The sequence below is a fragment of the Budorcas taxicolor genome, chromosome 1, assembly GCF_023091745.1.
Source record: "Budorcas taxicolor isolate Tak-1 chromosome 1, Takin1.1, whole genome shotgun sequence".
NCBI classification, from domain to species: Eukaryota; Metazoa; Chordata; class Mammalia; order Artiodactyla; family Bovidae; genus Budorcas; species Budorcas taxicolor.
This window is the reverse complement of record NC_068910.1, coordinates 138659993-138674827: the sequence shown is the minus strand read 5'-3', so window position 1 is coordinate 138674827 and position 14835 is coordinate 138659993. Positions and strand designations below refer to the sequence as shown.

The window sequence follows — 14835 nt, the reverse complement described above, 5'->3', positions numbered from 1 at the left end:
CCCATGACTGTATGAGATGTGCATGTTAGTCAACTTTTGTTCATTTTCCTCTTGTTAATTTGTCTTTTATTACAGAGCCTCAGCTGAGAACTTGAGATAGGTAAAGAAAATAATTTCCTTTCATCGAATAGTTAACGTTAGGGTTCACTCTGTGTTGTACCTTCTGTGGGTTTTGACAAATATATAATGACATGTATCCATCATTACACTGGTCATAGCAAACACCCTCTTCCAACAACACAAGAGAAGACTCTACACATGGACATCACCAGATGGTCAACACCAAAATCAGATTGATTATATTCTATGCAGCCAAAGATGGAGAAGCTCTATACAGTCAACAAAAACAAGACCAGGAGCTGACTGTGGCTCAGATCATGAACTCCTTATTACCAAATTCAGACTCAAACTGAAGAAAATAGGGAAAGCCACTAGACCATTCAGGTATGACCTAAATCAAATCCCTTATGATTATACAGTGGAAGTGAGAAATAGATTTAAGGGCCTAGATCTGATAGATAGAGTGCCTGATGAACTATGGACTGAGGTTCCTGACATTGTACAGGAGACAGGGATCAAGACCATCCCCATGGAAAAGAAATGCAAAAAAGCAAAATGGCTATCTGGGGAGGCCTTACAAATAGCTGTGAAAAGAAGAGAGGCGAAAAGCAAAGGAGAAAAGGAAAGATATAAGCATCTGAATGCAGAGTTCCAAAGAAGAGCAAGAAGAGATAAGAAAGCCTTCTTCAGCGATCAATGCAAAGAAATAGAGGAAAAGAACAGAATGGGAAAGACTAGAGAGCTCTTCAAGAAAATTAGAGATACCAAGGGAACATTTCATGCAAGGATGGGCTCGATAAAGGACAGAAATGGTAGGGACCTAACAGAAGCAGAAGATATTAAGAAGAGGAGGCAAGAATACACAGAAGAACTGTAAAAAAAGATCTTCATGACCCAGATAATCATGATGATGTGATCACTAATCTAGAGCCAGACATCTTGGAAAGTGAAGTCAAGTGGGCCTTAGAAAGCATCACTACGAACAAAGCTAGTGGAGGTGATGGAATTCCAGTTGAGCTATTTCAAATCCTGAAAGATGATGCTGTGAAAGTGCTGCACTCAATATGCCAGCAAATTTGGAAAACTCAGCAGTGGCCACAGGACTGGAAAGGGTCAGTTTTCGTTCCAATTCCAAAGAAAGGCAATGCCAAAGAATGCTCAAACTACCGCACAATTGCACTCATCTCACACGCTAGTAAAGTAATGCTCAAAATTCTCCAAGCCGGGCTTTAGCAATACATGAACCGTGACCTCCCCGATGTTCAAGCTGGTTTTAGAAAAGGCAGAGGAACCAGAGATCAAATTGCCAACATCCGCTGGATCACTGAAGAAGCAAGAGAGTTCCAGAAAAACATCTATTTCTGCTTTATTGACTATTCCAAAGCCTTTGACTGTGTGGATCACAATAAACTGTGGAAAATTCTGAGAGATGGGAATACCAGACCATCTGACCTGCCTTTTGAGAAATCTGTATACAGGTCAGGAGGCAACAGTTAGAACTGGACATGGAACAACAGACTGGTTCCAAGTAGGAAAAGGAGTACATCAAGGCTGTATATTGTCACCCTGCTTATTTAACTTATCTGCAGAGTACATCATGAGAAACACTGGACTGGAAGAAACACACGCTGGAATCAAGATTGCCGGGAGAAATATCAATAACCTCAGATATGCAGATGACATCACCCTTATGGCAGAAAGTGAAGAGGAGCTAAAAAGCCTCTTGATGAAAGTGAAAGAGGAGAGCGAAAAAGTTGGCTTAAAGCTCAACATTCAGAAAATGAAGATCATGGCATCCAGTCCCATCACTTCATGGGAAATAGATGGGGAACCAGTGGAAACAGTGTCAGACTTTATTTTGGGGGGCTCCAAAATCACTGCAGATGGTGATTGCAGCCACGAAATTAAAAGAAGTTTACTCCTTGAAAGAAAAGTTATGACCAACCTAGATAGTATATTCAAAAGCAGAGACATTACTTTGCCGACTAAGGTCGTCTAGTCAAGGCTATGGTTTTTCCACTGGTCATGTATGGATGTGAGAGTTGGACTGTGAAGAAGGCTGAGCGCCGAAGAATTGGTGCTTTTGAACTGTGGTATTGGAGAAGACTCTTGAGATTCCCTTGGACTGCAAGGAGATCCAACCAGTCCATTCTGAAGGAGATCAGCCCTGGGATTTCTTTGGAAGGAATGATGCTAAAGCTGAAACTCCAGTACTTTGGCCACCTGATGCGAAGAATTGACTCATTGGAAAAGACTCTGATGCTGGGAGGGATTGGGGGCAGGAGGAGAAGGGGACGACAGGATGAGATGGCTGGATGGCATCACGGACTCTATGGACGTGAGTCAGAGTGAACTCCAGGAGATGGTGATGGACAGGGAGGCCTGGCGTGCTGTGATTCATGGGGTCGCAAAGAGTCGGACACGACTTAGCGACTGAACTGAACTGAACTGATCCATCATTACAATATCATACAGAATAGTTTCCCAACCCTGAAAATCTCTGTTCTCTGCCTATCATTCATTCCTCCCTCTCCATAAACCTCTGATAATCACTAATATTTTTTTTTTACTGCTGTGTGTTTTATCTTTCCCAGAGTGTTATATAGTTGAAATCATACCAAGCAAAATGCACTTAAAATTCTTCTATGTCTTTTCATTAGATGGTTTGATTGCTCATTTCTGTTTATCACTGAATAACATTCCATTTTCTGGATGCACTACAGTTTATTTATCCACTAACCTACTGAAGGATATCTTGATTGCTTCCAAGTTGTGGTGATTATCATTAAAGTTGCTAGAAACATTTGTGTGCAGCCTTTTTGTGGATGTAAATTTTTGGCTCATTTGGATAAACACCAAGGATTATGATCGCCAGATCATATGGTAAGAGTATGTTTAGTTTTGTTAAAAGAAAAAAAAGAAAAAACTGCCAAGCTAGCTTCCAAAGTTGCTGTACTAGTTTGAATTCCCACTGGTAATGAATGAGAGTTCCTGTTGCTCCACATCTTCTTTAGCATTTGGCATTGTCAGTGTTTCAGAGGTCAGCCATTCTGATAGGTACATAGTGATGTCACCATTGCTTTAATTTGCAATTCCTTAAATATGTATGATGTTGACCATCTTTTCATATATTATTTGCTATCTGCATATCATATTTGGTGATGTGTCTCAAACTCTTTTGCCCATTTTTAATTGGGTTGCTTACTTGTTTTCATATTTTTGAGTTTTAAGAGTTCTTAGCATATTTTGGAAAACAGTCCTTCATCAAATATGTCTTTTGCAAATGTTTTCTTCCAGCCTGTGGCTTGTCTTTATTTTTATAAATTCCTAAAATCAACATTTCTCACTGTTAGAGCCTAAACAAGTTACTAAAATACGCCTGTCTTTGTGAACTATGGCAGCACCCTTGAATGCGCCTGTACGAGCTGACACACAGTACACCCTGACTGTGCCTCATTGCAGCACTGTAGCCTTAGAGTCTTGGGGGAAGAGAGAGTTTTGATAACCACTGTAGTTGTCTGTGACCCAGCTTCACTGATAGCTGGACCCAGCTGCTTCAGTTGTAGCTAACATTTCACTGGGCATGTATAGATCCTCAGAATGAGGTCTTTATCATGCCTGTCCCCCATCCCACACACACACCTGAAAGCCCTGTATAGGACAAAGTGTGCAGGATAGGATTTGGTGATAAGTTAATTCTAAATCATTCACAAAAAATTCTTGTTCATGCTGGCTCAGCACAGACATCCTGGGATATTTTAATCTTGCAGATCGATCCTGTTACACATAACTCTTAAGGGATTTTTCCATTTAGAATGCAACTTGAAATAAATGTTTGGAATTTGGGGAACTGCACACTGGAAGTAGTTTATTATAATTTTATCTTGCCTGTGCAGTCTCAGGGAATTTTGATTTAGGATTGAGTTGTCTGTCCTCTCCCCAGGTCTCATAGGTGTATGAGATTTCTCTCACAAGTTCTGTTTCTAGTGGCTGAAAGACAGCCAGTGAGTTAAGACTGCATCTAGCTGTCCTCCTACCCCCACAGGATCCTGCAGGTTTTCCCAGGGCTGTCCCCTGCTGCCATTTGACCCCTCTGTCTACAGACACCAATTACACCTTCCAATTTTTTCACTGCCTGCCACTTTTCCTGTCAGACCCCCTTGGGATCTCAGCAACTACCTGGAATTGTGTGACGCTTGGGCTTGGTTTGCAATCCTTGATCCCTGTCTGATTATTGACTCTGCCCCTTTTTGGAATTCTGCCAGGTATCTTGTATCTCCCACCCTATTTTTGCTCCCTGTGTGCTATGTGGGTAGTTCTCTGCTACAGTGAATTCTGCTTGGAAACAATTTAGGTAGCAACTAATTAAGAATTACAAATAAAAGAAATAGCCAACCAACCAAATACATAAAATGAAGAGTTGTAAACTAAAATAGGATTTTTCAACTGTTTGCCAATGTCATTCTGCCTGGCAACTAGGGATGGTGGCAGAGCAGAGACAGTTATAGGCCATGCCCCTACAGACCACAGGGTGGTGTAATGAAGTGAATACTCTTAGCTTTGTGCTGCTTTCCTGGCCAGAACCCTTGCTGCCTGTTCCCCATAGGGAAGCCTCAGTTAGGGAGGGAGCATTATGTTGCATTTGTGGGTGGCAGGCTCAGTGGTGGAGGGCTATGGGTTAGACAGAGGGCATGCTCCAGTGTTAGCTGGGTCAGGTTTTTCAGCATTTGGGCTGGTCCCCAGAGTCGTTTAGGAAAAATGTTTTGCTTTATTTGAAAGCCTGACTCTTAACTCTTAGAAAACAACTCTTGTTTTCCAAATACCTGATGACACTGAAGTATCTGAATGTGACCTTCGGGTCATAAAATTGCACTCAAACCCTTGCAGATGGAAGGTAATATTAGTTGAGTGCCATGCAACCATGAATATTCATCAGTTCCCTCATCATGATGATGATTAATACCCTTAAAGCTATAAATGTCTGAACTCCTTTATGGACATTTGAACTTGAGAGTGATTTATTTTTGTTTGTCTACATGAGAAATTAATTTTTGCCATAATAGGTAACATTAGTATTGACTTATCTTAAAGTTTGTTTATTGGAATAGAAAGTGTATCGACCAAGTAAGAGTATATGATATTTAGCCCAGATCACATTTCTGAATTATTTTCCTAACAGCTTTAAGTCAGGGAACACACACACACATGTACACACACATGTCCATCCAAATGCTGTCATATTTTTATTTTTTTTTATTATTTTTTTTTTTTCATTTTGTCTGCTCTTTATTTTTTTTTTTTTTTAACTTTTACTTTCACTTTTAATGACGTGAAAGATGTTACCTGTCATAGGGTAACTTTTTTTTTTTTTTTTAATTTTAAAATCTTTAATTCTTACATGTGTTCCCAAACATGAACCCCCCTCCCACCTCCCTCCCCATAACATCTCTGTGGGTCATCCCCATGCACCAGCCCCAAGCATGCTGTATCCTGCGTCAGACATAGACTAGCGATTCAATTCTTACATGCTAGTATACATGATAGAATGCCATTCTCCCATATCATCCCACCCTCTCCCTCTCCCTCTGAGTCCAAAAGTCCGTTATACACAGCTGCGTCTTTTTCCTGTCTTGCATACAGGGTCGTCATTGCCATCTTTCTAAATTCCATATATATGTGTTAGTATACTGTATTGGTGTTTTTCTTTCTGGCTTACTTCACTCTGTATAATCGGCTCCAGTTTCGTCCATCTCATCAGAACTGATTCAAATGAATTCTTTTTAACAGCTGAGTAATACTCCATTGTGTATATGTACCACAGCTTTCTTATCCATTCATCTGCTGATGGACATCTAGGTTGTTTCCATGTCCTGGCTATTATAATCAGAATAGACTTCTTGAGTGAGTACTCCTGCTTTCTTATCTTGTCTACACTCCCTTGACCAATGCACACACATACACGCACACACTATTCACCTTGGTATGGACCCAGCCAAATGAGTATGTGCTTAGGAGGAGGGGTGTATAGGGGGAGGACACATTGTTCAGGTCTAAACTATATCTAAATGCCCTGGTGCTATTACCTCCCTTGGGCAAATCACTTTTAACTTCTCAAATTGTGTAAAACAGTAATGCTATACTGTCCAGGTGTACCATGATGATTATTAGAAATTGTGGCATAATAAGTTTATAAACTGTCAGAGGCTATAAAAATAGGACTATTTACCTATGTGTGTTTATATCTTTGTCATAATTATAATAATTATAAATTTATTTCATCTTCATTCAAAATTTTAATTTTGCATTCAGCTTTACATTGTACATGAAAATGAGTTAAATGAATTAAAATTTAGGAAACAAGCTAAAGCTGAGGCTTAGGACACTAAGATGCTTTTAGAATAAGATGTGTTTTTGATTCCTTTTTCCTTATAGGCCAGCCGAGCAATAAGTACCATTGGGTTTGTGACAGCTGCTGCTGGTGCCTTCTCCTTCCTGGGCTTGTTTCCAAAAAGACTAAGACCAAAATTCTATTAATTTACTGAAGAGATATTGGAGCTGAAGGAATTTGTGAGGAGGAAAAGTAACCTGGGATAAATACTTATTTTCATTGCATCATTATTGTTCCAAATTCCAGTGATGGATGGCAGACTCTTTAATAAATGGCTTACTGGCATTATCTCATCATTAAGCCATGGACATTTTTCTCCCTTCGTAGTATAGATTCATGTGGTAGCTTGAACAAGAAGCAGTGGCCTTTTGAATGAACCAGCAGCAGATCTTAATATCACATCATCATTTATCCTTTTTCTTCTATAAATATTGTTTTTCTTTCCCCTGAGGGTAACTATTCAGAGAGATGAAGAACCTTTTATATGTGACTGAAAAAAATGTTAAAAACCCTGAAGTGTTTGGATTGGTATCAAAATTCATATTCCTTTCCTGGTGAGAGAAGAAATTTGAAATAAAGCATTTGGTTAGGTAGCTTAAGAATCTTTTATTAACAAACTGTCTGAGAGTGGATACTCATCTCCTTGACCTTGTGTAGGTGTGAGCAGGTGAATGGGAGAAGGAGCTCTTGGTTCCAGTGTCTCGGATCCAATGATTTCTCTGGTAGCAACTCCTTTGTCAGGAGTATGTGACAAGCAGGAATGGGCTGTGGCTTCTACCGAGTTCCACTGTTCCCTTTGGATTTTGAAGTATTTGAAGACTTTGGCCCTTTAAACCTGAGTTCTCTTCAGCTCAGTTCAGTCGCTCAGTCGTGTCCAACTCTTTGCGACCCCATAAATCGCAGCACGCCAGGCCTCCCTGTCCATCACCAACTCCCAGAGTTCACTCAAACTCACGTCCATCGAGTCGGTGATGTCATCCAGCCATCTCATCCTGTCGTCCCCTTCTCCTCCTGCCCTCAATCCCTCCCAGCATCAGAGTCTTTTCCAATGAATCAACTCTTTGCATGAGGTGGCCAAAGTACTGAAGTTTCAGCTTTAGCATCATTCCTTCCAAAGAACACCCAGGACTGATCTCCTTTATTTTTTTTTTAAATTTAAATTTATTTATTTTAATTGGAGGCTAATTACTTTACAATATTGTATTGGTTTTGCCATACATCAACATGAATCCGCCACGGGTGTACATGTGTTCCCAATCCTGAACCCTCCTCCCATCTCTCTCCCCATACCATCCCTCTGGGTCATCCCAGTGCACCAGCCCCAAGCATCCTGTATCCTGCATTTAACCTAGACTGGTGATTTGTTTCTTATATGATATTATACATGTTTCAGTGCCATTCTCCCAAATCATCCCACCCTCTCCCTCTCCCACAGAGTCCAAAAGACTGTTCTATACATCTGTGTCTCTTTTGCTGTCTCACATACAGGGTTATAGTTACCATCTTTCTAAATTCCGTATATATGCGTTAGTATACTGTATTGGTGTTTTTCTCTCTGGCTTACTTCACTGTATAATCAGCTCCAGTTTCATCCACCTCATTAGAACTGATTCAGATGTATTCTTTTTAATGGACTGGTTGGATCTCCTTGCAGTTCAAGGGACTCTCAAGAGTCTTCTCCAACACCACAGTTCAAAAGCATCAATTCTTCGGCACTCAGCTTTCTTCACAGTCCAACTCTCACATCCATACATGACCACTGGAAAAACCATAGCCTTGACTAGACGGAACTTTGTTGGCAAAGTAATGTCTCTGCTTTTGAATATGCTATCTAGGTTGATCATAACTTTCCTTCCAAGGAGTAAGCATCTTTTAATTTCATGGCTGCAATCACCATCTGCAGCGATTTTGGAACCCCCCAAAATAAAGTCTGACACTGTTTCCACTGTTTCCCCATCTATTTGCCATGAAGTGATAGGTCAAGATATCATTAAACATAGGTTTAAGGTGTCATATTTGGAAAACAATATCCTATATTACTTTTTATGGCTTTTACTAGAAGGCAAGGAGTATGGCTCAGACTGTAAAGCAGCTTCCTGCAATACAGGAAAGTTGGATTCGATCCCTGGGTTGGGAAGATCCCCTGGAGAACGGAATGGCTACCTACTTCAGTATTTTTGCCTGGAGAATTCCATGGATGGAGGAACCTGGTGGGCTATACAGTCCATGGGGTCCGAAAGAGTTGGACATGACTGAGTGACTAACACTTTTACTTTTTCAAGCAGGGAGAGGCTCATGATTTTATTCTTGCATTTTATTGATTATGTGTTGGATGAAGCAAACTGCTTTTTAATACCTTTCCAATGGAATTCTTGTTGGGTAGCAGATGGGGAAAAATGGATGACAGTCTCTCTATCCTGGGATTATATCAGATATTATAATGTTACCCTCCAAACCACATTGCTAGTCAGTGACATCTTTATTGTATCATGGCCAAAAGCATGACATTAAATAAAGGAAAAGTTTAAGTAAATATGGGGGGTTGTGGTGCAGGGACGGAAACAAAAATATGGTAAAGGTAACAAAACAGCTGCCTCAAAGTCTTGGACATAGTAAACTGATTTGATTTTACTCGTGGGCCAGAAAGTCTGTACAATCTAATTGTAGGATTAAGTACAATGATAACAAGAAAGGGTCATGTGGTTCCATCAGGGCCCATAGAGACCCTGTCTTTCTTCCTGTTCCCTGACTAATCCCTTCCCTTTCTTACGGCACCAATTCTGTTTCCAGATAAACCCCAAAACTCTGTCTTCCTCCCCTGTTCCTCTGGGAATAGTGTAAGTGTCTTCTATCTGATAGCATGGTCCAAAATTATCCTTTCATTTTCATTCTAAATTCAATTTTTTATTCCTATTATGTCCTACTCTTAAGTAACAGTAACATTAAAAAAGAAAAAAAAAAAAAAAAAACAGGCTCTTTCCTAGTATTGTCAAGTCTGGGCAGAACTGGCAGCAGCTTTATGTGTTACGTCCCCCAGGATATGCTTACTTTTTAGTAAAGATGCCTGCAGAGGACAAATGTTAGCCTTGAACAGGAGACCTGGGTGTGGTGGGATTACCACACTGCCTGTGACAGAAGGAATGGAATTGGCAATACAGAGGATATTTTGAGGATCCTTAAATCACACTTCTGGATAGCTGGACACGCCCACTCCAGAAGACAATCTTAGCAATACTGAATAATTGTTACAAATGCACTTTTAAATTCATGGATTCATTTTTTCACAAATAGTGTTCAGGGCTCTAGTAATGTTCATCCTTAAGGGTAAGCACATAAAGTTAGTCATCAGTTTCCCCTGATAATGGCCACTCTTGGTGACGGGCAGCTTCAGCCTGTCCATTTATATGTGGCCATGTTCATTGTGCTTTTATCAAACATCTTTTTCCAAGACTAGTAAACATTTCTCTGAGTGTATTTTTACTGTATTAGTCTAGTGTAGAGACCAAATTTATCATGTCCCGTCCCCACCTTCAAAAAGATGTGTGAAATAAAGATATCACCTATCAGATACCTAATAGATGGTTGAAGAAACTGAGAGAAGCGAAACATTTATTGAAAAAAGATTAAAAAATATTTTTATGCTATCTAGATATACTAGAGTATCAGCTGAATCCTCTCATTCTAAAAGTCAAATTACTAAATAGAGATATGTCAGCTCAAGGAACCTAGCTGCTGTATGTTTTAGGTTGACATATTTCTTAATCTTTAGCTAAAAACATTTTTGATATTTTGTTCTTTTATTGGTATCCACTAAATTAGACATATTTAAAAATTATCACTCTCCAAGAGCTGTGCATCCAAGAAAAGGTTAAAAAGCAAATAAAATATAAACATAAAATGCTTGTTTTCATAGGAATTTGCATTTGTGCTGCTGGCTTGTGTAACAAAGTGTATGGTACTATTTACAGCAATGAATTGCTAAAATGTTGAGACATTTTTTCAATCCTAAAGATCTCATAATTGTAAAGACATGATTGAATCCATATATCACAGTATTAGGCATGTAATTGACACTCATGGAATGGGACTGGTTAGCTAATTGCCTATGAGCCATTAAAGATCCATTTAATTAGCAAAATTAGATTTATGGTTACAAGGAAAATGTAGTAGGTAATTTAAAATGTTCACTAGGAATAAATATCCTCTCAAGGTCACAGTGAGGTTGATATATGTTAAAGGTAATAATGTGCAGAACGTATTTGTAAAGGATGTACCCTTTCTTGTGATCCTTAATGTGCATCTAATTGATTTAGATTATGAAAAGATGAAATGGATCGTAAGGTTGTTTAATATTCTGAGAATTGTCATGCTGTAGATAAAAACATTATGGGTTCCTTCCCTGGGATTGATTTTTTTCAGATGAGCAATGATGAGTCTGGGCCAACTTTTAAAGTTAGAACTTGAGATTTTTCTTTGTCAGTAATAAAAAGCAAATAAAGGTACCATACTTCTTAAGAGTGAAAAGTACATTTTAATAGTTTCATTATTTTTGTGATCTAATCCAGAACCTCTAGCTCACTAGCCCCGAAGCAATATACTTGGGAGATGCCAATTTCAGTAGAGTGTGCTTAGCTGTGCCCAAGCCAAAGTTATAAACAATTATCAGACACCTCCATCTTTCTCCACTTCCATACTTAACAACAGGGATGAATTTTCTGAAGTAAATTTCAGTTCTTATTTCTCTATTAAAACCATACAAAGAACCAAAAAGAAGAACTCTGTGACCTGGAGAAAAGATATACGCATAGATGTTCTTTGCAGGTGAATATAAGATTAAGTAAATGTGTGACAAGTTATTGAGAGAAGCTTTTTAAAATATATAGATTCTTTTATTTCAGTAGATGAAAATAAAAATACCTTGGTGAAACTTTCAAAATTAAAGTCTCCTTTAATTTTTCTTTCTTCTGTTGATGTACATACTATTAATTTTACTACCATAAAAAGCTGTGCATTTGAAGCAAGTCAGTGCTATGCATTGTGAATAAAATTTGTTAGAAAAAAATGATACTTTAGAAAATACATTATTTTTCTTAGTGATAGAGGATGAGGTCAAAATAAACATATATAAAGTCCTTTGTTGCAAGGTTCAATGCACTGAGAAACGCACTTTGAATCTTCAGATGGAGGAAGAAAATAAAAGGGTAGACTATTATCACCTCTCTACAGTGTTTTAGATTCTGGTAAAAGGAGGATGCTATTTAACAATTCTGATTACAATCTGGTCCAGAAATGTTGTTCTGTGGTTTGGCCTCCCAAATTAAGTTTTTCTTTTGGAATCTGTTCAGAGCTTTCGAAGCCTTGGTTGATGTAGAATCCATTTCTGCCATCGCCTGAATAATCTGTCCTGTTTGTAGGAGGCCAGGTTGGATCTTTTGCCAGTTTTCTTTGCCAGATCCTATACTGACTTTTAGAATAGATTCCACATTCTTTCTTGATCAATAGCCAGAGTGCTCGATTTTGAAGGATGGCATCCTAGAAGATCAGGTGGAAAAGACAATCAAACCATCACCTTTTTTCCCTGGCAGCCAGGTTGCTCATTGCTACCCTGTTTCCCCAGGATTCCTCTAAATGTGCTTATTATTCATGCTCAGTGGCCACTTCTTCTTGTAGCCCCATGAAGCCTAGCAGCTTCCTGGGTTCATTTCCTTGAGAACTGAGTGGGCTTGTGTTCATAGAAATCTGCCAAAAGCTTACAGTCTTTCATTTCCACAGATTTCCTAGTTCAATTCTGGCAGGAGAGTCACTTAAAATTATTTTACTGCCAGAATGAAATAGCAAAATAATGTACTCAAAATCAAGAAAAGAAAAGAAAAATCACTGTTACTTGCTCCTTGATACAAAGAAGGCATCAAGTAATGGTTTGTTGAATGAATGAATGAACTCTAAAAACCAAATGGGTTTTGCTTTCCACTTTTTGTTGTTGTTTAGTTACAAAGTTCTGTCTGACTGTTTTGCGACCCCATGGACTATAGGCTCTGCCAGTCTCCTCTGTCCATGGAATTTCCCAGGCAAGAATACTGGAGTAGGTTGTTATTTCCTACTCCAGGGGATCTTCCCAACCTAGGGATCAAACCCACGTCTCCTGCATTGGCAGGCAGATTCTTTACCACTGAGTCACCAGGGAAGCCTTTTACTTTCCATTTTGGGGGTTCTCTTTTTTCTGTGATTACAAGCACACACAATTTTATGCATTTATAGTAATAGAAGTGATCAAATATTGCATTCCACTTTCTCTGTCATATACAGTTTGTAGCTATCATCTTCTCAATAATCATTTTTAATGATTGTATAATGTTTACTCAAATTTCTGTATTACTATTTAGTAGCACCTCTACTTTTGGAACACTTGATTCTAATATTTTATCACTGTAGATAATACTGTGATGAAAATCTTCATACATGTAAAATTTTCTCTCTAAGTTATTTTTTAAATGAAATCTCAGAAATGGAATTCCTTAAGAGTATGAGAAATTTTAAATGCATTGTATACAATGGAATATTTGTATATACACATATTTTTTCTTAATTTGGTTGATACCTTTTCTCAAGGAACTTTATGAATCTTTTCTTTTAAACTGTCCCTTAAAAAATAGTACCTGAGTTTTTCACTGAGAAGGTAAATTCATTTACTGACACTGAGTAGAAGAGAAATGCTATAGGAGAAGACCTTCAAGGGTAAGAATTGACTAGAATGAGCAATGGCTTCCCTTCTCTCTTAATTAAGGAAGCCCTTCTAGACAGCTCTTCACTCTAAAAGGTCTCACTGAATTTTAGAGCTGGAAGGTCATTTGATGTAGTCTCTACCAGATTATTAAGACTACTAGGAAACACTTCAGTACTCTTGCCTGGAAAATCCATGGACGGAGGAGCCTGGTAGGCTGCAGTCCGTGGGGTCGCTGACAGTAGGACATGACTGAGTGACTTCACTTTCACTTTTCACCTTCATGTACTGGAGAAGGAAATGGCAACCCACTCCAATGTTCTTGCCTGGAGAATCCCAGGGACAGGGGAGCCTGGTAGGCTGCCGCCTATGGGGTCGCACAGAGTCGGACACGACTGAAGCGACTTAGCAGCAGCAGGAAAGTACAATATAAGGCCTTCATGTGAGACAAAATTAGCTAATTTGATGTTTTGCATCCTACACTGCAGATACCGAGAGCATTTCTTTGCAGCCTTCAAAGAATTTTAAATCATTCTCATTTCCCCCAAAGAGGACATGTGTAGTTTTTTAAAAACACTTAATAACCATTACTTTTGGGGGATAAAAGTGGTTGCCCTAAACAATGAGCATCTGTTGACAGTCAGCCCTTTATTTATCCTTCCTCCCAGATAGTGAGCCATACAGAAACTTCTTTACCTCTACAAAGAAGGCCACACAGAACTGGGTGAGAGCTGCCACCAAAACTGAAACCCTCCATGATGTTACAGTTGGGACGAACTGTTGAAAAAGAAATACTGCCTTTATACCTTGCATGCTTTACACTTGACACACATTCTCTTATTTAATTTATATATATTTGTAACAACTCTCTGGGCTTAGAGGGTAGACGTTACTCTCTCAGCTTTACAGATGAGAAGGTCAATACCTTGCCCTAGGACTCAATACCAAGAAATAAATGGCAGAGTCAGAATTCAAATAAAGTCTGACTGCCTCTCGCCCAGTGCTCCCTCCGCTGCCTGACAATAAACATGGAGTCAGTGTGCCCTGGATCAAAGACATGAGACAGGACACTTTGGAGCCTGTGTTCTCTCTCTTCATTTTTATCTTCTCAAATATAAGAAAGATTAAATCACGCATCTAATATTATTACTTCTAATGCTCCCAAAGCAAAATCTACTTGGAGCTCATTCGTTCAGTAACATTGACATATGAGTAAAAGAAATAAAAGGTAGACAGAGGTTCAAGTTTATTTTGATAGACACTTGATGAATAATTTTTGAATAAATATTCTCAGCCCTAAATCTAATGCCTTGATGAAAGCTGAACTGGCTCAGTCTATCTCCTTTGAAGGATTAGAGAGTACCCTTGACTACCAAATACACTTATTGAATAGGTGTGAAATCTACCACTTCCTATAGATACATCCATAACAAAAGATGAATTATGAAATTCCTTTTTTGATCCTAAAAGGTAGGATGACTGTGTAGAGGCTGAGCTCTGCTTAGGACTAAAACCACAGACCCTCCATAATGTTGAAATGCTCACCTTTGATTCTTATGCCTGTTCTCATAGGTTATTTAAAGTAACACCATGTTATTTTTCCTCCTAAGTGGAAACCGCCTTTCTCGAGGATGTGAAACAGGCTTGCTGGGTAGCAGGTGGTCTC

General features: G+C 38.9%; 2 protein-coding genes across 6 annotated transcripts in view; one reads left to right on the top strand and one right to left on the bottom strand.

Moving 5' to 3' along the window:
- The window catches only part of PLAAT1 (phospholipase A and acyltransferase 1), a 66982-nt gene that overhangs the window by 17707 nt on the left and 34440 nt on the right, over positions 1-14835 (top strand). Inside the window, exon 5 of one of the 5 annotated variants that reach the window (XM_052643159.1) lies at positions 6493-6636. The exons of 3 other annotated variants lie outside the window; for them this stretch is intronic. In XM_052643159.1, the coding sequence (XP_052499119.1) occupies positions 6493-6594 (102 nt within the window). In that variant the 3' untranslated portion in view covers positions 6595-6636. Of the gene's footprint in view, positions 1-75; positions 192-6492; positions 6637-14835 lie in introns of those variants that run through there. One more of the 5 variants, XM_052643487.1, reaches the window with a different exon arrangement.
- The window catches only part of ATP13A5 (ATPase 13A5), a 116126-nt gene continuing 113010 nt past the window's right edge, over positions 11720-14835 (bottom strand). The window contains exons 29-30 of the mRNA XM_052643038.1: positions 13866-13946; positions 11720-11980 (exon numbers count right to left, since the gene is read on the bottom strand). Of these exons, the coding sequence (XP_052498998.1) occupies positions 11720-11980; positions 13866-13946 (342 nt within the window). The remainder of the gene's footprint in view (positions 11981-13865; positions 13947-14835) is intronic.